The sequence below is a fragment of the Phymastichus coffea genome, unplaced genomic scaffold (genome assembly GCF_024137745.1).
Source record: "Phymastichus coffea isolate CEN01 unplaced genomic scaffold, Cenicafe_Pcof_1.1 PCOF00066, whole genome shotgun sequence".
Classification (NCBI taxonomy): domain Eukaryota; kingdom Metazoa; phylum Arthropoda; class Insecta; order Hymenoptera; family Eulophidae; genus Phymastichus; species Phymastichus coffea.
The window spans coordinates 638,119-664,571 of NW_026706877.1; the positions used below are offsets into that span (position 1 = coordinate 638,119).

General features: G+C 45.2%; 1 protein-coding gene across 1 annotated transcript in view; it reads right to left on the minus strand.

The window, feature by feature from the left end:
* The window catches only part of LOC131667436 (lachesin-like), a 120,914-nt gene that overhangs the window by 50,963 nt on the left and 43,498 nt on the right, over positions 1–26,453 (minus strand). Inside the window, exon 2 of the mRNA XM_058940838.1 lies at positions 14,215–14,324. Within this exon, the coding sequence (XP_058796821.1) occupies positions 14,215–14,324 (110 nt within the window). The remainder of the gene's footprint in view (positions 1–14,214; positions 14,325–26,453) is intronic.

A 26,453-nucleotide genomic window follows, 5' to 3' on the forward strand; every position in this document is an offset into this window, starting at 1 on the left:
GGCGTTTTTGCCGATTGAGCTCGTAATGTTTTTCTTGATTGGCAATTAATCGATGCATCGACATCATCAGCAATTCACTGGAAATTGTCAATCGCAAGTAATTTGTCAATCGGAAAAATGCTAATGGCTGCAGTCGGACGTACGTACACACGGACGGGGCGCAGATCAGCGCGGAAAAGGGAAAAACGTGTGGCGGGGGCTTAGTCTGCTCGGTCGGGCAGCATCTGCTCAGGTTAGAAGAGGCACGTGGTGCAGAGGTCGATAAGGAGCGCTAGTTGGGCAGTCAGGGCACGCGCCGCGTAATTGCGAGGGAGGCCCGGCCGAAGGGAGAGAGCTGGAGAAGCCTCATTAAACCGGCCCGTGGACGCAGCGCGCAGCCACGGGGCATACGGGATCAGCCCTCCAATAAAATCATCCGACTGTGGCCGCGCCAAAGCAAGCGGGATTGAAAATTGAATGCCTCGACGGCACAGCTGTTCGCCCATCACGAGCGTCCTTGATGTCGCAGTCAACGCTCAAGCTCTCGCCTACGTACGACCATTGCCATAATTCTGGCTGCAAGTTTAGCTGCAGCCAGGCCCCCTCCCTTTTCCGTATTTGGCTGATCATCCTCCTCACTGTTGGCCGATTATTTTTGGTTTGTTCGGAGCAATCGCCGACAACCTATTTAGCTGCGCAGCCGGGTAGCGCAATCGAGTCTCCTAAGAGGCCGTGAGTCTGACTTAATTTCAGGATGAAGCATCGAATGGATAGCAGGCGAGAGCTGGAGCGAGTCGCAGGAAAAAGTTGTCGCTTCGTTAGGGAGGAAGAGCGCCGGAAGATTTAGACCTGCGCCGGGCGAAGGAAAAAGGAGCGAGGGCGAGTCGTGAAAAGGTCGGTGTCTCGTGGCACAATATCCAAGGCGACAAGTCAAAAGTAAACTGCTCGGAGAGGAGAGGACGGTAATTGTCTTGCTCGCATAAATTAATTAGCGTTGGCAGGCAGTTGGCTGGGCGGATCTAGCTTATGAATGACGAGTCGGCTGAAAAATAGGCGGCCGGAGCGAGGTGGCGGCGGCGGCGGCGGCGGCGGCGGCGGCCGCGCGCGCGCGCAATTATTATTTTAATCAAGTTGTCGGAAGTGCGGAAGTCCGGGGGCCAAAAAGCCACAGTTGGAAAAATGGCGGGCATTAACAATTAAGGCCAATCATTGCGGGGGAGGGCTGGCTGCCGCTGCCATTAATCGGCGTTGAAATATTCAGAGCGGAGGGCCTCTTATCGCCGCCAGCAGCCTATCATTTCTCCCCTAGCTCGGTGCGCCAGAGATACTACGCGGCTACATTATAGCGCGGCCGACATGATACGTGACACGCGCGGCCCAAAAACACAGAGCGCGCGACCTGCCAACTTAATAGAGCAATCCAGAATGCCGGCGTGGGGGGCTAAGCGCTGGCTTTCAATCACGCGAGCGGCCAATTTGTTTGGCCGGAATTAGGCTCGCTGTGCGCCGCATAAGCGCGCGGAGAAAGTGGCGCTGTCGCCTCGGGCAGCGGCGCGCCGCCAACGCAGCGAACATCCAGAGGCGGAGCTGACGGGTGACAAACGATCGCGCGCCGCGAACTGCGCGCGCCCGAGCCCGAATCTTATCTCCGGCCTGCGCTCCTCTTGCGCTGCTCCTGGCGCCGCCGACCAATTAACCTGCAGGCCGTCGACGCGACCGCAGGGGGCGAACCCGTGATGCATCCAGCGCCGCCGCGTGAGAGCCGGTGTGAGCGAAGAGGCCTCCGGGAGGATCTTCCGCGTAGCGCGTCTTTTATTCGGCTGCTGCTGCTGCTGCTGCTGCTGCTGCTGCTGCTGCTGCTGCTGCTGCTGCTGCTGCTGCTGCTGCTGCGGCGAAAACAATGCTCGCGCAGAGAGCGCGCGACCCGACAGCAGAGCGCGAAGGCGTCGAGGTATTTATATTGGCTTCTCGCGGCGTGACAGTGATCTACGGGGAATTCCAGCCTCTGTCGCCCCTCTCCGCGCGCGAGAGCGCGCCTTTTCTCTCTTTCTCGATCGTTCTTTCGCGCTCGCACAACGCCCGCTTGCTCTCTCGGCCCCGCTCCTTCCGCCCTCGTCGAACTAATAAAGGCGGATCGGCTGATCCCGCAGGAACGCCGCCGCCGCCGCCGCCGCCGCCGCTGTCTTGCTCGTTCCGCTGAGGAGTCCGCGAGCGACCGACCGACCGCCCTAACGACAAATGAAAGAGCAACATCGCGTCCAAACAAAACGACGCCCCTACTATTTTCCAAGCGACCAAATTAACGAGACGACAATAAGGATATCGCGCGTAATGTTTTTGCTGGCCCATCGTGCCCATTCGACTTGACTGCGTACCAACTCTGCCTTCTTATCTTCGCTCATTTCACAAAGCTTCGTCAGTTAGAAGCTTGCTTATAGTCGTGAAAGCTCCCTATAGATGTCATACATTCATCACCATTCGATTCTGTCTCTCTTTCCCGCTTTCTAGTACCAGCGTGAATGCACCGACTATCCGCGCAAAAAGCTTTTCATGCGGCGACGTAAAAAAGTACAAAAAAATAATGGCTTCCAATATCGACGACACGTTGCTACATTAGTTTCTGCGAGCACAGCTGCAAGGGGTAACAGCTGAAAATATTAAAACAGAAACGCCCGGAGACGCTTTCTGATTAAACTGAAAAATGCGTCCATCGCGATGGCCGACTGCAAAGGTTGCTGCCGGCCAACTCGAGCCTCAGAACGATACTACAGTCTCAGATCTACGTACGTAGATATTCAGAAAGTAGTGCTGATAATTGATATCGGCGAAAATCACAACTGCGCTCATATGCTCTTGACTGAAGCAGGTACTCGTTTGTAGAATCAAACAATAAGTTACAATAATGCGAGTACTACGTGTATGCATTCAATTGAAATAAAGTTTTGCTAGGTTGCCATCCATATCCGTCTGCGAGAGAATGCGGAGAATGAGAGAGAACAAAAAAGAAATTTAAAAATCGCCTGAATTTTTTAGTCAGAGCGCGGAGCATTTCTGCTTATTATTTTTCGAATATGGCGAGATTTAACGAGTAACTTTAATAATTGTCACTTGGTAAGTGTGTTTATTTAATATTTGGCTAGCTTTCACGAATAATAGGCACGTACATAGCTGGCGCGGAAGTTCATTAATCGAAAGTTTGGTTTTTCAGAAAAAGTCAGTTACGTTTAAGAAAAGGAAGCCATATTGACGCGGATTGTAAAATCGAAGCGAAGAACAAAGCGAGAGAGAGAGAGAGTTGTATTTGCGCGTATTTGGATTGGCGACGGTGCCGGCAGTGCCCAGTAATCAATCGCGCCCTTTCTCTCTTGCTCTTTCGCTTCTCACTTGCGCGAATTTCGATTACTTCGGAACGCGCCGACTCGGTGTGCCGTAGCTAAATGGAATTCTCTCGGTTTTTCTTTTGATCTTACAGTTTCGCACGCTGATTAGAGAAAGAGAGCGAGGGGGGAGGGGACTCAACTCGCCACTGTAGTCCAACGTGCAAACACTCGTTCACATATTTGCTCTGTACTAGCGTAACGCGTTGCATCTTCTTACTCCGCGACACACAGCTTCCAGTTAGGTCGTAGCACTTTTCACGATTGTTCATCTGCCATTTGTACGTGAATTTTTCGGGTGAACAAGGACGTCGGACATCCTTCGTTATCCGTTTAATTCTCTGATTGGCATTAAAATTAGCGGACTTTGATGAATACGACGTTGGAATGAAAAGGCTTTGAAAGGACAGTTGGGGTGCAAACTCATATGGGTGTAACCGAAGACAATATATGCAAGCTGATTGAGCGAGCGAGGGTTCTCGGTGGCGGGCGCATACCAGAGGCCAATCTGCGCAGCCTCTAACGGGACCCTGCATCAACATCGTCCTGTGACAATCAGGAGGCTTGATTGATTTTGGTCGAGCGTACGCACACACACACTGCTGCACGAACGCGAGCTCCTCCGACAACCTGGCCGCAATCTGGCCTTGTGCTCCTGCTCGTCTCTGCACCGACACCTCCGCACGAAGGACCGCGTCGTCGCTGACTCGCTTGGCTGCCCCGTCTTTGAGCTTTGAGCGGGTTTTTCCAGAAATACTGGCCCATACGCCGAGACCGGGCTCACGCGCAACGCGGCGACTTCGTTAGGGCAGATTGCCATCTGACGCTGGCTCAGTCAGGTCCTGCTGATAGCCGAATTTCCGCGCGAATTGAAAGCGACGCTTTATCGATAAGAGCTGCTGCTCGGAGGCTTGCGCGGCTCGACCCTCGGCTTATTTACTGACGATATTTGCCAACGCGTCCTCGGCTACTGATGCGTATTAAAGCGAAGTCACTCAAAATTCGGGCAGGCAATCGAAGCGTGTGATTTTCGTTTGGAGGTCAACGCTGTGTTTGCCGCTGGAAATTGACCGATACCGGCGAAATGTAACATTGCTTGCGAAATTGAGCAATAAAATGGTTTGGTTGAAGTGGACACGCTGCGAGGGGCTTCTTTCGCGGAAACCACAGCGCAGTGTGAAAGACGATACGATGCGTTTCGACGTAGCTCTGATTGAATGTAATGAAAAACTCGAATTAGCGTGGAGCCGTATGCAAGTGTGCAGCGGCTTCTCTGAGTAAGTTGCTCAAACTACAAGTAAGTAAACGGAGATGCGTATGGCCGATCATTCGGGTGCCGACCTCGTCACCGGCGCTTCAAAACAAAGCTGGCCGATGATGAATAGCTTCACCCACTGTATTTATCAATTGTCGAACGGCATTTCATACGTGTACACGTATATCTGTAATTGTACAATGGCGCGGAGGCTACGGACCCCCCTTCCACCGCAGTCGCTCTGTTTACGGCGCGCCACCTCGCGCAGCAAAGCACGTCGAGAGTACCTCGCCGTCGGCTAAAAGCTTTTTAATAAGCGCCACTGTCCGGCAGGCAGAATTAAGTCCGATCGAAGGAAAACTTAATTGAAAAGTTTTCCTGGCTAATTAGGCGGCTCCGCAGAGGCCTAACTGCAGAGCACGGGGATTAGGCGAGGATCAGCGGCGATGATAAATGAGTGACGCGGACATTGAAATATACCAAGAGAGGGGTTAATTGTTTGACTGGTGAGGGCTGGAGGCAGAAAGGGCAGAAAGGGAGAAAAAATGAAAATCTACGAATGGCCAGCACAGCGAGGGAAAGAGCACTCGGCACGAGCGCTCGGGGGACTATAAGAATTGCGAATAAATCAACCAGTTATCCGAAATAATTAGCGAGATTGGATTAATTGAGGAGGCAGGAATGAAATAGAACGATTAAACAGCTTATTGAGCCAAGATACTCGAATTAACGATGACGTCTGAGCATTAAATTAATCCTGAAGCGAGCTTGGGGCTTCTATTATCGAATGCCCAACTGCTCCTCCGTTCGGACAGTGAATGAGGATTTTTATAATAATACAGTTGACAGAGGAGCACTCGGAGGAGAAGGTGTAAAGTGCGAGGAATAAGAGCAGAGAGCAAGTGAAAGAGCTGCGAGTAAGAGTGTGAATGAAAGGAGAGAGGGAGAGAGGGAGAGAGAGGCGACGTACAGCGTCGATTAGAGTAGGGTGGCAATGAGAAAATCTGGGCACTCGGCTTGGCAATTGCTTGGTCGTTCGGATGGAGCGCGAGGGTGGAGGAGAGGCAGGGAAGGGGGGGAGATGGGAGACACGGCTTAACGCAATCAGCATTCCACGTTTAATGAGCCCCGTATCTGCACGCCGAGCCCCGAGCCGCGTAGAAGCGCTCCCACGCTCCTTATCACTTTAGCCTCTGCCCGCAAACTACTGGTCCGGCCGACGGCTCCTTTAAGAGCTTTCGCGCGCGCTCTCGCTGTTCAGTTATTCGGGACGCCTTCCTTTCCTCCGGTACGCTCGTTGCTTCTTTATCCGCAGCTCTCTCCACTTTATACTTTACAGCGCTGCTGCCTGCTCCTCTCCTCCTCCACCGTTTCTTTTTAACTTGGCTACGCTCGCCCGCTGCGCTTTTGTTCGCGAGTGCGTATAACTTTTGCGCTCGCATTTCTGATTTGTCTTGCATTCTCGCCTGCAGTTTTTACGCGCCAGCGACTGACTGGCTGCCGTTGTTTCTCCTCGCTTCAGCTTGGCGGCTTGCGCGTTCGCGGTTGGCCTTGTCTTGCGCGAGCCCCGTCCCATCGGCAAGTCGAGCCGCCCCGATGCGCTGAGAATCGGCGTTGAGAGCGAGCGCAAAGTCCAGTGGCGCGTGATGGCGCGCTACACTGGCGCAGCTCCGACCGAGGACAGATGCAATCGCAGTGCCGGCGCGCCGCTGCAGAACGTACGGCTACGTTGCTGCCCCGAGCCCCATTCAGCCTCGGCTTCGCGTCGGCGCGACTTTAGCGCGATCCACGAAGAGCCCGAAAATAATGGCAGCTCAGCTGAGTGCCAAAAAGTGTTTCCACCTGTTCCGAGCAATCGGAGCGTTAAAACCCTCGCCTATTTCGACCGGCCAGACGCATTTCCCAAATTCTCCCAGACCTCTGCTCCCCGCCGCCCTCCTTTTTACTTTTCTCTCGTTTCCCTCTCGCGCATTTTCGCTTCGGCTGTTTTTGCGTGCAGAGCATCCGCCCTCCCCCGACCGATCGGGGATTTTAAACGCGCGAGCCCGATCATCTGTTTCCTTTTAGACTTTGCTGCTCGTCTCAGATTTGCTAGCTCGCGAGCCAGGCAGCCTAGCTAAAAAGCCTTTCGAAGCCAGGCCCCCGGATTTATCCCGGATGAGCCGAATCAATTTTTCAGCCTTTTCCAGCTCGGCCCGATTCTTTAAAGCGAACGCTCGCTCGAGACTATTTCTTAAAACATTTCCCACTGCCGTCCATTTTTGACGCTTTGCTTTTGACCGGATGACAGCTGTGCTTGCTCTTCGTCGAGCTCCCATCGCCCTGACTCTACGTCTGTCCACCAAGGAAGCGTGCTTGTCCTGACACTGCAAAATCAATGACGGAAGCCTATAGCCGAATGGAAAAGCGCCTGAGCGAACTTGCGCGAGAACGAGCGGAATTTGGGCTCGCGTCGTTTGATGATAAAAATAGAATTTGACAGCCGGAGGCGAGTACGCTTCGAGCGCATCAGCTTCAACGGCAAAGAACGGACGGCGCTTTCTCGAGAAGCAGTAGGACGCCGGCTTTATTTGTATTTCTAGCAATCTGGCCAGCTAGCCGGTCTACGCGGCATACTCAAATTTTCACGAGACGCGCGCAGCCATTCCGGCTGATGGAAGTGGCTCGGTCCAACGCTCGCGAGCGCCCGCCACGCGTAGTCTCCGCTTACGCGCGGGCGCGCGCTCGGAGGGGGATGGCACGGACGTCGAAGCGCGACCGAAACTGCCGACGGCCAAGACTACGGGCTGAGCAGGGCGATGAGGACGGCGACGCAGTGGGACTCCCGGGCCGGCCCGCTAGGGAGTCGAGACCTCGCGCGCAATGTACACTTACGCGCCCGAGTCAACGGCCGGGAGAACGAGTGTCGTCTGTTCCGGAACATGCGCCTAAAGATTCCTCTCCTTCTCCTCTGCCCTACCCCGCGATCAGTTCTCATCCTTCTTTCGTTCGCCGCTCTCTCACTTACCACCAAGCGTTCCGCCTAGCTCCCCCCCCCCCCCCCCCCCCCCATCCTGCTCTTTTATATTGCACGCATTTTCCAAGCTTACCGACGAGTCCAACTTTTTATCGCCCCTAAAGAGTCCGCTCGCTGCTGTCCTCGCTGTTGTCCTCGTTGGCTCGACTCTAGTTTTAGCATATTTTTACGAGCTCTCCTTTCTTTCTTTATTCTCCCTGATTTTTTTTCTGATCGGAAGCTAGCTAAATTGAAATAATAAATGAAATGGAAATTTATCATGGTGTCCCGGCCAAACGCCGCATCTAATCCATCAGTGTAGACGCTGATGTTTCATTATTCGAACAGCGAACTTGTTTGTAAGAACATTTATGATGATGATCCGGAAAGGACGGGGCAGTGCAGCACAAACACTGCGACAAGAAAAGCTCACCGGCTGAGTTTTATTAAAACCTGCCAGCCAAGGGATGACGGATATATCGCGCCGAACGTACACTTCTGCCAATCATTACGCGGATTAGGCTTTCGCGCTGACCGAAACAATGAAGATTGATCGGATGCAAATCATGAAAAAATATCCTCCACTGATGGACTGATTGAAAATGTCTTACGTTCTCTCATACATTTTTCTAATGACTTACACATTCTCCGTAATACGTTACGAAAGAAAAACTTTCCTATTGTTTATCACATTTTCGTGCTCGCGATATTATTCAAATACCATTTTTCCTATCATTATTCAGTATTCCACACATTCAGTTGATATATTTACAAATATCGGAAGTTGTTACAGCTTGAGATTCAGGTAAACTGCTTTAATAAAAAGTTAAGCTCTATTGAACGTTTGTCCATTGATCGTAGATTTGAATAAGATATTTTGGTACATTAAATAATCATGCCAGAACGGAAACTGATCTTTATGCAAAATCATTTCAATGCACACGGTAACAGTGGAGATGTATCTACAAAATTGAATTGCGAATAGGTAAAAATAATTAATCTGGTACATATAATCTGTATTTATCAAGCTGAGTATTGACCAATTGGAATAACAACGCTCTAGATATTTGAAGTCAAACATATAAAACGCGGCTATTTAAAGCTGTACAAGAAAGCTGTACGTGAAATTCCTCTCCATTTCGTTAGGTCGTTTTTTAAAGCACTTTGCTCGGCAGTGATCTGTTTGGCACAACTCACGCGCGCGTCAGCTCTTGCCCCCCCCCCCCCCCCCTCCACCCATTAAAATGGTAAAATAATGTTTGCCATGGTAAGTGCTACTAAAGCCTGCTACTTATACAAGCGGTCAGCGCCCGCGCGCGTGCGTGAGCGAGGGCGAGAGCGCGCTGTAAGACACTACGGCAAGACCAATCAAATCTTCTAACGCTAAAAATGCTTTTAAAAAGCCAATGAACGTGTGTACGTGGAGGAAGCGGGTTAGCGTTTTTCGAGGGGCTTATGAGCTTCGTTTAGTTTGTGAACGCGAGGAGGGTGGTCTCTTTTTCGAATACATTATCAACGTTTAAAAGCTCCCCAACCTCGTACGTCTTACATTCGTCACGCCTTACACTTTGATGTTTGTTTAATTTTAACATTACAAGTACGTCAAGTCTATGCTGCTTTTCGTCAGCTTCAAGATGTATTAAATTCTCATTAAGTCGTTGCTTGCGTTAATTTGTTATTCCTAATGCAGTTGTTCAAGACCGTACAAGTTCATCCAACAATTATTAGATTGATAACTTATTTACAATGCTGAGAGTTCGAGCCAGGTTAAAATTGAATTAAAATATATTCTTACAATTGACGTTTCACTTGGATTTTTGAGATCTCCCCAGAAATCTTTATTGAACAATAAAAGGTGATAATTCTAAAATAAATATGCAGTATAGATTAAAAAATAATATGACATTCTTGTAAATATCTGTATATCGCACTAAAAATATATTGACTTAACTATTGTATATGTTAAAATGTGTTTGTACATACGCTACGTTTAAATTACCAAGGTTAATATTAAATCGCTTAGGACACTAAAGAAACATCTTTGTTCTCGGTCATAATAGAGAACCTATTACTGTTGGATACCTCTACAAAGGTCTAACACTCATTTACATATCTATACACCTTTGATCTGTTCTGTCATACAAGGCCACGTAACACTACATCACCGCAATAACTACTTGAATGACACCGAAAGTCAAGATCTCTTTCAAAATTTTGTAAAATGACAGCAATGACAAAACAAAATAAATAAAAATGATAAGTATTACTTGAAATCCGATAAAAGGGCAAAATTAATACGTTTGTAATATGAAGTAACTGAAATTAGAAATAAAAATTAAGTTACATTTAAACATTCTATTCAAAGTTTTATGTTGATAAGTAATATTCAACTCATCTTCTTGTCTATTAATAGTATTATCACTAAAAAAATATGCAACATTTCCGATATTTTACGTTTATTTTCAACTGTCTCGCATTTCCACATACTAATGCTATCTCATTTAAAAGAATGTGTTAAATTATTTAACAAATGTTATAGAATTGAAAGCTTCTTCCTGTAAAGTCTTTGTGCAATGCAAAAGGTGTTTGGTTTGTTTTATATAAAACTAAGGACAACTGTCACAATTCAGACGATATACGACATTATTCTCGTCGCATTTTTTTGGTACGTAATTTGATGCCTAATTTCACAGTATCAGTGAACTTATTAGTCTCAGTGGGAATACATTGAATAGGACGCTTTATAAATACGGTCTATAATTTAATTCCAGGCAATGATTACATTATGAGTGCAAAAAAGATGCTACTCTATTTCTGCTAAGCGCATACCTCTCAAGAATAATTACAATTTCCGTTTCTTCTTTAAATTTTTAACGAAGTCTCAATGAAGAAGATAACAGAGCAAAAGAATTATTTATACAGCTGGTTGTGAAGCGAGCTGTTGGGCGGTTAATCTATACTCGTATAAGAAATAAATGTACGGAAGTGACCCCCATAGTAGAAATACTGCAGAAATACTGATAAAGACAGTAGGATTGTAGAAAATGGCATATTAAAATGATGAACGTCGAAGAGCCTGCCAGTACTATTGTTTGATTTGAACGAGAAGGATACCGTCTGGATTTAGACCCGACGGAAATATCTATAGAGAAGCTGTGTAGAAGTGGAAGCGGCACCAAGTGAATCGATGAAAAAATAGAGACGTGGACAAGCGAACGACGAAACAAAAAGGAGGATTGTCGATGGGCGCGTAGCTACGAGCACAACTTGACTCTTGCCTTTGCGCAGATACGTCATTGAAGTACGTTAAGCCGGTGTTACACGGCGCAGAAGCCGGCGTGGTATTGGCTCTGGTTTTCGGGCGAAGAGGTTTCGCTGCGCCAAGCCGCGTGTTTGCGGTTTTGCTGCCTCCATAGTCTGGCTGGCTGGCGCTCACTGCCTATATGTACTGCGAGCTGCCATCCTGCAGCCCCTTAGCCGCCCGCGGCAGCGAACGCATCGCCGGCGAGCTCCTCGCGCTCGACCGCAACGAGCTTTACTTGTTCGCCACCGTTTGCACAGCTGGAGTACGCCCTTGGGCCTCTTCGATTCGGTATGCCGTCGGCCCGGGGGGAAACCAAGCGCTTGCTTCATTAAAAGTGCTTTCATCTTTTAATCGACTGGCCTGTACTTGACACAGCTCGATCGTGCTGGGTACCCAGTTGAAGATGGAACAAGGTCAACGTACACGACACCGTAACGTTCATATTTTTACGCTGAAGAAACGGCTTGCAATGAACAGAAATCAAATTGGCAACAAGCACGAGCGTCATGCTCGAGTGGCTATATAAATTAAGAATAATGCAGAAAAGTTTAAAGCCGAAAGCAAGCAGAAGAGAGCTAGGAAGCATCGGAGTGAAGTGCAAAACTCGGAAACTCGGCGATTATTCAATGGGTTTCTCGGAGCGCGAGCTCTTTCATAGAGAGAGAGAGAGAGAGAGAGAGAGAGAGAGAGAGAGAGAGAGAGAGCGAGAGAGCTTGCTAGCTCGAGGTTATTTCGAGTCGAAAGTGAAATTCGTAGCCGTCGCTCCTCTCTCTCTCTCTCTCTCTCTCTTTCTCTATTGTGGTCCGCTATTGCACCAAGCTCAACTATATACTTTGCCAGAGGGATGCTATGTCTTAATAATACAAGCCGACTAGCAACAGCCCCGCCAGTTCATTACCCATTCCCGAGGCTGTGCGCCCGCCGCTAGTGGCCTCGAATCGAGGATAACGAAGCTGCCTCCCGAGCTCCTCCTTCCAGCTTCTTGTTCTTCTGCTTCCGGCTTAGTCGCTTCTACTTCGTACCGCTCTCCGCGATCGACAACCGGCAAAATCACTCCTTCGACCAGCAATTGATAGATCGACTAGTCTAATTAATTCGGCCATGATAATTTGATTGCCTCGAGAGAACAGAAATGTTAACGAGTGCCGGATTCTCCCTCTCGGTCCTTGAGTCTTGTTCTTGCGCCGTCTTCTCATTATCAACACTTCCTCGCGAATACTTGAGATTCTACAAAGATTCAATTACTCTAGCTATAGGCACGATCCGATCCTCGGATGAGACTTGGGTCTTGGTTTAATCAGCAAACAATGTCATTAGAGATATAAGCCATTACAGCTACTAATTAATTATCCGATAACTTTCGACTGTTGTTTCCTTGCGTTATAGGAAAATTGAACCGCCTCGGCAGTTACGTTCACATACCAATAGAATAGGTGACCAAGCGAAACGAATTAGAAAAACATATATAGCTGCCGCGAGCTGCTCAGCAAATAATTCAGTTAGGCGCTGCAAGTAAACAGGCAAGAAATTCAGTTAAGTGACGATTGCGAGTGTTTGAGTAGCAGTAGTCGAGGCTTGCAAGCGCTCAAGGGAACTTTGCGGCCCCTTCGCGGTGACTTGTACTCTCCCTGTGGTATTGCTCTGGCTGCCTGCCTGCTCGGCGGCGGCACCGCCACTACCACCACTGCCACGAGCAAGCCGCACTGCTTGCTGTACTTCGAAGGAAAACCGACGAGGGATCGCTAATACTAAACGCGTCTCTTAAGCTTCTCGACAGCGCTCCCAAGAGCACCAGGCTCCTCCGCTGATTAGCCTCCACCTAATAGTCCCGCATCCTTTTTTTCCTCTACCCGCGACAAATTACACGTCCTCGTCGATCTGCAATCAATACAGCACGTTATAAACACTTGATACGAGAGATCGTTCGAGCGAACAACAGCCTATGCTTCAATAAGTGTACGGTAAGTGGCAGCAATTTAACTTCACTACTCCAACCACACGCGCAGCAAATATGTATGTACACTGTGACATAGAAATTGGAGCTCATGATGTAGAGTTGCTGCGTAACCACGAGTCTTGCGCTCTGGTAAGCCGCTGATTATTGCGATTCAAACGCGTGCTCGAGTTCACTGGAACTATCACGGGAAAACGCGATATGACTGGACTGGAAAAGGAAGAGATGTAATATTCCAAGTGTTGTTGAAGCAATTCATCAAAGTGATGGACGTAATGGAAATTTTTTAATTTAAAAAAAATTTCTTTGCGTGTCCAGTCGAGTGTAAGTTCAAGTGAAATGGAGAGCACGTCCCTGGTCGCCAAGTAAATTTGGAGCAGGTCTCGATCTGGCACGCTTCTCAAGTTGCAGGGACGTTTAACAAACCGAGGTCGAACTAATAAAGAAGAAGAGAGAAAAAGGGGGAAAAAGGGAGAAAAAGGGATCGACTGGACGCCCCTAACAAACCCTTCTCAAGACCCACTTCAGCGAATCTAATCTCCGTCTGGTCAGTGTGTGCTCTCTCGCCCTGGCTCTGCCTGGGAATTTCCGAAAATTCCGGCCGCTCGAGTGGCTCCTGAATTCAAAGGAATACGAGAGAGAGAGAGAGCAAAAATCCGCATAGTCCCGAGGAGGATCGAGCGGAGCTCGCGCCTGCTGGCCTCGCAGAGTCGCGAAGCCAGAGCGCGCAAGGCCACTTCTGGCAGGTCTCCAAGCTCTGCGGAGCCGCAAGGCCCGATTCAATTTGCCCGCTGAACGCGCGCCTCCCTTTTCCTTCGTTGCCGCTGCTGCTCGCATCGATCACATCTCGCGCCCAGCTCGGCCTTGCTGGCACGTCATTGGGATTCGCGAATCCATCGCGCGCGCGCTAGCGCGAAATGCAAAAACCAGTTGCCGCGTCTGAAGCTTTTTTTTTGCAAAGCGCGCCCTGGCTGCTGCTTTTTGCGCGCGGAGCTGTTTTAATGAATGCGATTCATTGGAGGGTCTCATTAAAATGAAGTGTCGCACTCTGCACGCCCCGCCGATTTTCCATCGCAATCCGAACCTCAGCGGAACTTTGAAGCGCGTGCACGCCGCTCTCGTTGCCGCATCTCTGTTCCGCGCCCGCGCCTGCATATTCACGCGACCCCGCGCTTTGAGCCCCTCTGATTTTACCTTCTATTTCGCTTTCACCACGCGCCACGTCGCCAACTCTTTTTTACAGCGCGATGCGATTCGACGGACCTATGACTTCGGCTGCAAGCACCTCGCGTCGGTGCCATTATCTTTCAACCATTTCTCCGTCGCACCATCAAATCAAGCCTTACTTACTTTGTACGTCCCCAAATTCTTTACTGCGCATGCCAGTCGGACGTTTCTGCCTGCAGCCACCGTTATGTTACCGATCTCTTTCACGAACTCGGGCTCCAACACTGTAGCAGCTGTAAATAAAAAACAGACCTATTCATTTTTACTCCTGACCAATTAATTAGTTATTTTATAACTGACTTTTTAAAGCAATACATAAAGATGTAAATTTTATTCGTGAAAAGGTGGTTTGGAGGATAACATTTCTAAACTATACGTGTATTTTATGTTAAATGTAATAACTGCCGACTCGTTATACACAGCAGCCTGATTCTCGCTTACCACTATGTTAAACTACATCGTATAAAATTTTTACAATTAATATTCGAGGCCATTCCCATGCCCGTCTCTACATATTTTCTTTTTATTTCAATAATTCGTTGTACCTTGGGTAATACGTTAGGATGAAAAAACTTGTTTGCGCAGTACTTGAAATGCCGTCAATCTAGAATTTATAAGCGAAAGTAGGTTGCGTGCTTCGCTCAGAAATATATAATCATGCCGATGCACCCGAGTTGTTTTCAAGCTATCTAACTTATTTTAAATGAATTAGTTGAAAAAGACATTTTTATGTCTGTTAGAGACCTATATTCAAGGATAATACAAAAAAATGAAACAATTTGTCATTTGAAAAACCAACGTGCCCTTATACGGAAGAACGGCGTGCGGACAATTGAGTGCGGTTTTATTGTACACACAAAATATTTTGCACAGAAATATGGATGAATCAATCCTTACGCTAGTGTATAATCGTTTCTCTGTATAATAATAATAAAACCATGCGCAATATTCCGTACGCCGGAAAAGCGATGCGAGCGGATTCTTAAAGACCGCGCTTACGGCTCTTGAGAAGAAATAATGCGTGGAAAAGTAAAGATTTAGCAATGCACTCTTTCTATCGTGCAGTAGCAGCGAAACAAACAGAGTCGTTTTCGATCTGCATGGTAGTGTTTAAATCCGCGACCATTTCGACAATCTTTATGTACGTACAATTCTACGATCTGACGCAAACAGGTCGAGAACTTTACCCAACGGAAATAGCTCGTACAAGTTAAAATTCGGTGAACCTTGATCCGAAAATCATGTGGAAAATGTAAAAGTTCTTTGTTTTATGTGAATATTTTGAATAAAAAATTCAAATTAATAACATCCAGTCGTACCGACCTGAGAATGTCGCACATCACTTATCGACGCACCTGGCGGTGTACATATACCTAAAAAAGCAGCTACAACATCTGTTTCTGCTATTACAGAAGATTCTGTACTTCAGAATTCCCCAAAATTAGATAAATAAATCAAGTATATTACAAGATGTGTATGTATGGATAAGATCAAAATAAACTCTTCCGTACATACATATTATGTTTGAAAGCAACGCACGTATACATATTGACACGCGCATGCATTTGCCATTTGCGTATAGCCGTAAACATTTCACAGTTAATTCTGCACGATCTTTACAATTAATTCTTCGTACTATTGTTTTTCGTTTGTAGTAATGCATCATACGTACTAAAAATCTACGACAACGACGTACACGTGTTGAGCTCGTGCGAAAAATACCTTGGACATCAGCTCGGAACTACTCGTAGGCACCAATTGTTTCGAGTGATTTGGCTTCGCAAAGCTTTTTACAATTGATTTCTCAGTCAAACAATTTTTCAATTACATTTCATTTGGGAATTGAATATTCAATATTTTCAAGATGAATTCAGCGTGCTTAGTTTTTTTCTATAAAAAGTAAAGCCAATTTATAGCACATTTATATAATGCTGAATATTTTTTGCTTCCAAATAATAAAACGAGCGGTTTGTTATTACGAGATAAGCAAGTTTCTTTCGGACTGTTTGACTCGTACCTCGTGCATTTATTTATTACCCTGCCTGGCATTTATTTATTACCCTAGCTGCAGTTGCACACAAATCTTACAAATGTCAAAACAAAATGTTCCATTGACATTCTATAATCAATAACGTTGCAATGAAATGTGATAGTCAAAAGGTTAGTAAGAACGCGAGCTTGGAAACGACTGATTCACTTCAACTATTTCAAAATTAGATGTCGACGTTGCGAATAGTGAAATTCATTTAGTTAAAATGCTAAAGTTTTTGGTAACAGGGTGCTGAAATGATCCATACGTGATGTTTCATATCAACTGAACCGCAAACATCCGGTAGAACAAAAAGTTTTTATATCATTCAAATGATATAAACTTATGATTTGGAATTGCACGAATAAATTTATGTATAGATAAAATTTCGCCATTTGACGAAGAGATATCAATTAATTAATAAAGTTTGGTATCGTGTCACGGAAAGATGTTTGCCAAACTTTTTATCGATTGTAAGTTTGGCGAAAGTTTGTAAAAAATGTGGACTCTTTTTTTCACGGGCACGTACATCAATCTATGCAAATGTAAAATGACGCGCTGATAATGAAAGAAGGAAAATGCGCGTAGTAAGAAAAGACGCGAAAGAAAAAACAAAGGCCGAGGTGAAAGCAAGAAGGAGGACAAGAAAAAAAAAGAAGGCTGATACACGATGCAACTGGTGTAGCGTCTTAGGGAGTCACTTTAAATCCTTTCTTATGGAGCGCGGCTGCCTCACGCGCCGGCCGTGACTTTTAAGGCGGATCGAAGAGACTACTTCGCTAGCCGGCAAGAGACTACTAGCATATTCTCTTTGGGACACTGCCATCGACTCTGCTATATACCCTTAGCTTCTTCAAAAGAAACTCGCATACCTGCACTTCTTCCTTTGTGTGTGTGTGTGCGTGCATGCGTGCGTACACGTGTGTGTATGTTTCTGCACGCCTCTGAGTCTTTGACGCGGCTTCGAGAGAAAGACATGGGAAAAGAGTAGCAAGTTACATCGAAAGAGCAGCCAATGTAAAGCGATACCGAGAGAGCAAGAGAGAGAGAGAGAGAGAGAGAAAAGCACAGGTCCGAAGAGCGACCATCAAAATTATGTTAGCATTCTTTTGTGGAAGATGCGGCGATGCAGCAGCTCCAATTCTTGCTGAGACCGGTCGAATATCTCTTGGACTGTCGTTTCTAGCACTCGGTATTATTTACTGATTTTTTTATGTGAAACCCCGAGAAACATCGCAATCTTTGACGCTGTACTAATTACAATTATGAAGATCCAATTACCGGTTGTCGACGAGGCGCCAGTCAAACGTAGAGGGGTTAAGCACCCTATTCAACGTAATTCACTATTAATAAGGTCGTAATCATATTGAAATTTTAGAGTGGAATGAAGATTCGCTGGAAGCTACGTAGCGATGTCGAAGAGCGAATAGTGTCGCGAATATCGTCGATATTCGCGAGCACTCAAGGAGCTATTTCATTATGCGGCTCATCTCATTCGAGCTGGTCTGCGAGATATGAAGGATCATTCGACCGAATTAACAAGTCATACGAATACGAACTGCTGTCGTCATTGAAGAATGAGCGATCGTAAAATATGTGCGAGGCCACTGGTGATTAGAGTTGATAAGATTGCCGAGGCGGATCTTCATTAAGCGACGAGTGTGCGCGCATGAATCGGCGTCGTCGACGTGCGGCTTTTAATTACGTGATGCGCGAGACTCGAATCCAAAGATTCCGCGGCCCTGTCTCTCTTTCTCTCGAGGGCTCGTGCGGGCACGACCAGCCAATGCAATTAGAGCTTCCTCGCGTTCGAGCATTAATTTTCTTTGCCCTCGGCGCTTTCCACCCTTCTTTTTCTTCCGAGAGCTTCGTCGCTCTCCTTCTCCCGCTTCCATCTCCGTCTCTTTTTCGCTGGTTATTGTGTCTTAGAATCGATGGTTTTCGCCACTGTGCCACGAATACCATCAGTGCTCGTTAATATTCACCGAGACACGGCACATCCCCGATGATAAATTAAAAAATTTGTCCTTATTCGCGATTGCAAAGCTAGGCGCCTGCGCGATCTGCTTCCCCTGAAAAATGTATAAAATCAATCAGAATATACAAGCAACAACATTGATGTAGTCCCGCCGCAGCACAGTGCATTGTTAATAATAGCTCGTTATTAAAGCAAGCTCGAGCTCATAATAAATGCTCGGATCTTGCTGGAAGCAGCTCGAGTTAAGAGGTGAGTAAGTCGTAAAAGCCCGAAAGGGAGAAAAAAAAAACCGAGCTGAAGAGCGAGTGCGAGGCGCCGAGGGTAGAAAAAAGAGCGAGGAAATCGCTATAACGGGATTAAACCTTCGAAGCTGTAAATGGGTTTTCGGTCGTAGCTGCGAACGATGGAGTGGGAGAGAAATTCTCCTCGACTATACGGCATGGCGACGGCTGCTCTATTAAAGCATTATAATTCAGGAAGAACAACATTCACCGTCAGTCCATAAATAATAAATCTCGGCTGAGGAGCGGCTGAGGCTAGCGTCAGCGATTTCCTATGCAGCACGCCCGACGGATAAAAACGCTTGCCCGTCTTTCTTAGTCGTGCTCTTTATAATGGTATAGCTCTTTTGCTTGTTCCTGCTCCACTTGATTCGCTTGTATCCAAATACCAGCACTCGATTATTGATAAACTGCTTGTCCAACTGAAAAACTTGCAACTATTTCCACACAAGTTGGAGAAGGCTAGCAAAAGAGAGAGAGAGAGAGAGAGAGAGAGAGAGAGAGAGAGAGAGAGAGTACATACGTATATGGCACATGTGCAACGGATCGGACTAACTGTCAGAAAGGAATTGACACGGGACTAAGCAAACCTGTCTATATGCATGCATGCGTACGTGCGTGTGTGTTTGTGTGTGTACAGGATCAGAGCGAGAGAGAGAGAGAGAAAACGAAGATCGACAGGCTGGATGAGGGGCGGTAAGTGGGAGGGATGGGCCGGTTACGTGGCGTTTTCATTAAATTACGATCGCTATCGGCGGACGGACGAACGAGCGAGCAAGAGAGAAAGATCCTTGGCAAGATGGCAGGAAGGCATTTTGGCGAGCGTTCATCAGAAATGCATGGGGTTCGCCGGCGACGCCGCCGCGAAGTCCGAACCAAATCCGAGATAAGGCTGCCGTATACTTTATCTAGATTCGCGCGCCAACAGAGAGACCGAGCATTTTCTGATTCGACTCTCTCTCTCTCTCTCTCTCTCTCTCTCTCTCTCTCTACCACTACCATTTTTTATTTCTTGCCACAGGATAGCCGAACGCAATCGCCGCGAAATGCATGCGCCCTCCAGCTGCCTAGTTGCCAAGTCTATACCGCCGCGATTCCACGATTTATGGGTTAGGTGCCGATTGCCTTTGCCCCTCGAAAGCTCCTTCTGCCATTGCCATTTGATCATTCGATTAATTTGCATGCCGAGAAGGAAAAGGATACGACTATCATAGCGTCCAGGTCGTGAATTTTGCTGAAACCTGGGCAATTATTTCTCGCGCTAAAATAAAAAACACTCAAAGCATTGTTGAAAGTTTGCTTGGATAGCGCACAACGCTGATGCCAGCTTTTTACGGAAATCGTACGAAAGAAACCGAACGGACATTAATGCGCGTGAATCTCGATGAGCGTCCGCACACAAGTGGCGCGACGAAGTGAGCAAGTTATTCAATGAATGAGAGATCCATTTGTTGGATCTTATGAATGCAAGAATCCGAACGAAGGAATAAGCTCGTAGCACCGGCGGAGCAAATGGAGCGTGAGATGGGCGCGTTAAGCTCGGGACCGTTCTCGCTCATTTGCCATTGTCGCGCCCGAGCCGAACGCGCCTCGCTCGCTCTCGAAAAATAAAGCAAGAAAGTGTTGCCTGACAAATGACATCGGTCGGTCAATTCCGGGGGCAATAAGTCGTGGCGCTCTTATCACGGCGAGCCTTGCTCTTGCTCCCCCCAGCCTTCGCGCTCGAAGACAACGTGGAGCAAGGCAGTCGAAAAAAAGGCCCATCGATATTACTTGGCTGTCTGACGGCTGAAAATGACGACGGAAAGAGGCAAGAGGCTGTATCGCGCCACTTTTTGTCGCGATCCTCTCAAGCGAGATTAGTCAACTCGCGAAAGCACGCCGACGACTGCGATGGATAAGCCTCATCCTTTTGAGCCTCGCGCAGACGAATCTCATTCCAGTAGTGACTGCATCAACACAAACGCACGCGCTCTCTCTCTCTCTCTCCTTAAACTTGGCTTTCGCTCGTACGTGGTACGAGTTGAGACTTGGACGACGCGTGGTCGCCTCTTTCCGACGACTCTTTGCCCGCGACTTTCTCAGTCCCGGCATTTGACTTTGGCGCGAGTTTTATTTGACACTTATCGACCTCATGGTTTTGTCCGTGCAGGTAGCGTAGTCGAGTGTGCTGCCTTGACAGTTGGACGCCGCGCATCCGCGCACGCCGAAGAAAAGAAAATAAGCCGCGAGATTGCAGTGGGTGCGCTCAGTTTCTTGCTCGCTTTGTCGATTCGCAAAGTCGGCCTATCGGCCTCCGCGATCTCATAAATTTGGCGAAAAGCGCGATTAAACGAGGCCCGCGCTGCCGCGTTCAATCTAGGTATTCAAATGAGCAAGCCCTAGCTCTCGTAGCTTTCTTCGACGCGACGAGGCGCGGCTCCCCCTTGCTTGCTCTTTTTCCTTCTCAGTCTGCGCGACACTCAAAGCCCGCGCGCGGCTGCTACAAAGACCAGAGAAAAAGCGATCAACGAAACCAATTCTTCGCCTTTACTCTCTTCCCTGTCCCGCTCGCACGGATACGTATAGTCGCAAAATCCAAAGTGCTTTTCTCCTATGCTGCATAGGCGAGGCGACAAAAACTGCTTTTCCGACTGTGAAAGCAGATCCCGGCAGTGCTCCGAGGCTCGCGGCATTTTCGTCCGTCTTCTTTTAATCGGCAGATCCCCGGCGAAAGCAAGGCTTCGATCGAGCGGAGATCGACGATGTCAAGGCCCGGGCATCAATGTAACTTTTGAATTTCCGCCAGTGGTCAACTGCGCTCGATCGCAACGTCAATTGGCCACGTCGACAGTGCCCTCGCCTCGTTCCTTTTTCCAGAACGAACGTAATCTCCGGTCGGCAGGGAGTCCCGTATCCGACGACCACCCGCAACATTTCCCATCAATTGAGCTGTACACTACGACGAGGTCAATTTTTCAAGAGCAAGTAGTCGCCTTTGTTTGTTTTACAATTTTGCAGTCGAGCGCCAGTACGCGCTCACATCAACTGCGAATAAGACTTGGATCAAGAATGCCAGAATGAGAGCGTGCTGGTTCGTGGAATCGAGCGGCGATAAAAGGCGCCAGTGCGGCGGGACACCGAGTCACGGGGCAATCCGTAAAATTGTGAGCGCGCTCCTCCCCGTGTCGGCGTGCGCCGTTGGAAGAATTACGGGACTTTGTTTCGCGAGGTGATAGAATCTGAAAGTGGCTCGCTGCCGGGTAAAAGAGTGGAGCGCGCCGGCGCCACCAGCCGGCACACAATAGATATGTCTGCGTTCTGGGGGCTTGCGCGGCGGGACGCGACCGGTGCAGCCCAGAGGAGGCAGCCAAATGCCGAGAGGACCTTATCTTAATGAACTGCCGGGACTTAGCTCTGTAATTTGGAAAACGTCGGCGTTAAACGGCCGATAAAGCGCCAGCCCCGCGAATACATTCGCACGCGAAAACACCCTCACTGCCAACGAATACCTATCGTTATAATTTTTTTTCTCTCCCTTTTTTTTGACAAGCTTATCGCTTCAAACATCTACGTTACTTCTCATTTTAACCTTCTCATTCCAACTACTGCCTGACGTGATGTCTACTTGTACTACTTGAATCACAAACTTTCTTCCTCCATAGCTAATTCACAAATGCCTATATTTCTTTCGCGCCGCGAATAAACTTTTTGTTTTTGGTTGGACGAACATTTTTACTGTTAAGAAGACTATCAAACATATAAGACAGCGTCTTTGATGGCATCGTTTTAAGACTTGCAGTACCTTATATCTCATACACTAAATAATAACATTCGTCTTTAAAGCAAAATAATTGCCAAAGAAACGGATCTACGGAACGCCAAATTTATCAATAAAAATTAAGATTTATTATTTTAAATTTATCAATTCATAGTATTAAAAACTAATAAAATCTATTTTTGGTATCAATGGAATTGAATGAAATTTCTGAATACATTTTTTGTAAAATGAATTCAATGTTAGCCTAACGTTAGAGAATGATGGTGAACTTATTACTTTCACACTTATTTTACCTTAAAAAATGATAAAATTTTTACAATATATGAGATATATTTCTCGTACATTTTCAAAGTTATTTCTTCTTTTTTTTTTCTTCAATCTATTCAAGCTTATTCTTTCATGATGTAACATCAATATCTATAAAATTATCGACAATAATTTCCAATTGCCTTCAAAATTATACATATAAGAATATCAAACTTCCGTGTTCAATCGAAACCCTTAGATATTAATTTTCTTTTGCACTTTGTGTACTTTTTACAAGCAATTTTGATAAAACAATTCAATTGCTCAAATATTTAGCATCAACCTAAAGTACACTTTGAAATATTATATATAAATAAGATTCATATTCTTTACACATGTAATGTGAAAAAAGATCCTAGTACAAATATCCACACTATCCTCTATTTACGGCAAAAAGAATCAACAAGTAAATAAATATAAATTATTTGTTTTCTCCAGATATAATCCAAGAGTATCGATTTTATCAATTTTAAGCTATAAAAATAAATAGCACAACTACTTCCTGACTCTATCGTGTCAAATCACAGATATATTATTAACAACTCAACAGTAAAAAATCCAAGTTCTGATCATGAACAAATAATTAGTAAGCTCAACTATTTTTACGTATAACTAATATTTACTATATAAAATACACAGTGAATCTGAATAATCAATTAAGCCTTCAACTGATTGAATTCTAGTGGAATATAAAAGTAAATCAATTTGTATATAGTTAATGAGAAACATCTGGATATAAAGTATCCGAGTAAATACTTTATAACGATTTATCTCAAATTTTTTTGCTTATTAAAGCTTAAAACATTTAACGAACATATGTGATATAAACAAAATAATGCCCTTGTTTCATTTTGGTAATAAATACTCATTATGTACGATAAAACCGACTATATAATGCGGGCGTGTGCCTGATTTTTTCAGACTTATACAACAAGCCTGAAAATTTAGTACCATGCTAAATATCTTTCAGTCACATCCCTAGCGATGAACTTCCATCATTGGTCGATAAAATCTTCAATTTTTATAATCTCAAAGCCATCAATTTTTGTATAGATCTTTTTTCTACTCAAAAACTTGGGCACTTGGGTATACACGTACTACTGACCGTACAAGTGTATCACGTAGTAAATAGTCGTAAATTGATTAGAAATTACAAGTTTTTTGTTAAGATCAGTTGTTGTTTTTTAAAGAAAATGTAAATTTTACATTAAAGTTGTAGCATTATTGTTAAACTTTGAATCCGAGCCATCGGTATTACAGTGTTATCTCGTCAAAAATAATAGATTTTTTCTAGAGAATCTGAAGTCGTAGAAATTTCAATGAAAAAATGTATATTGCGGAAGTTGAAAAAAGCCATGTCTGTTGTTTCTCCATGTATTTTTTGTAGAAATCTATAACCCGATATTGGAAATAATGCTTACTAATAATAGAGTGACAAAAGACAAAATCATACTCTTAAAAAAAGATGCATGCAGAGTTCAAAAAATGCACGAAGTTCTTGAAGTAACAATAACAATAACGATAACGCCAAGAATCTATGAAATCTGATTGATTATCTTATTACGAGTTAATAAATCTTTAAAAAGAAATTAAATTAAAAAGTGACGGTACCAAGACTTGAACTCACGTTCCTAAACTTTCAAGTTTGAGGTGTTGACCACTCAAGCACAGCCGTCCCCACTGGTTTAACTTTTCTAATTATCTATATATCGTAATATGTTCACTGCAGTTGCTGTGTTGCATAGCACGCACCCGTGACAATAGGAAGAGCACTTGAAAAACATATTAACGTGTTGAAGAATTTGAAAGTTTTTCGGTGCAAGTATGAAACTTTAAGATAATGTAAGTAATTATTGCTGAAATGTTTAAATCTTCGATAATTCATTTATTGTAATAATTTACATTAAACTAAATTAACATAGTTTACATTTCTATTTTCTGTTTCTGCTGCTTAATTTTCAGTTAGTTTGACCTACAAATCACTCCCCACTTTCAATTCCTGAAACTAAAATTATTTTTCCAATAGTTTGTATACTTTACTCTCCAAAGTATCACTTCATCATTTAGATTTTATTTGACGTAATTTAAATTTATGTATGTACAAAAAAATGTATTAGAGTAGATTATACTAATTGATGCAAGCGCCAACGGAAATAAAATGGTGTACTTTGCTACCTCTTCTGAGTCATTATGGTATGATTTTGTTTCATTAAGCAAGTTTGTTCTGAAAAATAATTTTTATATCAATTTTCAAAACATGTCGAATTCTGTCGATCTACACGGCTTAATCAGTAAATATATTAATTAAAAAATAAAATAATAATTGTATCTTGTAGTTCTTTGTATTTATGCACTATCACTAAAAACTTAAATAAATAGAGGAATAAATGAATGCATTTTTGAACTATAGCTATAATCATTCGAAAAATAGTACTAAAAAATATTATACCGAAGTGAAGAAGGTATGTGCTACAGGAATTTTTAAAGAAAATTATTCAGAAAAATAAAGTATTTATTCCGTTGCGTAAACCAAAAAGCAATTCATTTATAAAATTCATAGTCGAAACCGTAATTGTATATGTATCACGAGAATACTAATTTAAAATAAATATAGAAAGTAGAAAGTCAAGAAAATCAATATCTCCAAGCACGTAAATGTACATAAATAAAATTAATGTTGCAGTTGTTAAATTCAAACCAATGACCGTAAGACTATTGACTTGAACAATTACCAAGCTTTTATTATTGGTATTGATCGCGAATTCTACTAGAGTGGTTAAGTACTGTATTGTTAACCTGGTGGAATTACGGAGAATCAGAATTAACGGTATTACGTAGATGCAACGTATTATTTGTTACAACGGACAAGCATCGATATAGAATAATCAAATGTAATATTTGCACAGTAACTAATGGATTTGGAAGCACGAGGATATGTGATTGTCAGTCTCAAAAGTAACAAGACAAGTTGAAATTGAAAAGTGTCGATTAGTTGCCAACAGAAATGAGGAAATATTTGGAAGGAATCAAGCATGACAATCAGGAGGTTTGGGTCGCGATCGCGAAAAACATATTCCGCGAAAAGAAAGGCGCTTACGTTTGTATATCCGTAAATTGTCGCGAGGGCGGCGTGCTAGAATGCACGTTTGTCGTAAATGCGTTTGCCAGGCTTTACTCCCATTTCAATCTCTGGCTGAGGCGCGCGCGTTCCCGTCGCATCCTGTAATACATATAGTCAAAGCGGGCGCCTTCGCCAGACCAACGCATCGTAAATTCCTAGCTGGCTTAAATTGTGGCGGTGCCAGGCAGCGAAGACGCGGCAGCTCAAGCGAGTGGAATTTTCTACGGTGACCCGTAGCTCTTCGGAAAGCGCCGCGCGTACTCTCTCTCTCTCTCTCTCTCTCTGCCGGATAGATTTACGCAGTTTTCGACGCTCCTGCCTCTATAGCCGAACCTCAGAGCAGGGCCCGACGCGCGTCAATCGCCCGTTAATCGATTTTAATTTCCTGTGCGTTCCTCTTTACAACCAGTCTCCACGACTCTCGAAGCCCCCCCTCTCTCGCTCTCTCTCTCTCTCTCTCTCTCTCTCTCTCTCTCTCTCTCTCTCGATTTTAACCTGTGTCCACCTCGTTTGTTTTGTCTCTCGTTTTAACTGCATGGAAGTTTTAAAAATCGAGCAACCAGCCTAGATATTTTTGCAGCTATGAAAACTCCATTGGGTTAGCAATCAGATTAAACTCCTCTGTAAATTGTGTTGTGAGTTACACACACTCTTGTTTCTTTCTCTGCCGTTCACCAAAACAGGTCGCAATACCATCAAGTTAGATTGTCGCGAAAAGCACCATTTTTTAAATAACGTTATTGTTACAAACGTGAAAATGTTCTGTTTCGTTTACTGGAAAGTGTCTTTGTATTTGAGTCGATATTTTTGCAACAATTAAGAAGAGTCGACTGGATAGATTGCAATCAACGACTCTCCAGGCTGCATCCTGAAAAGCAAGTAAACTT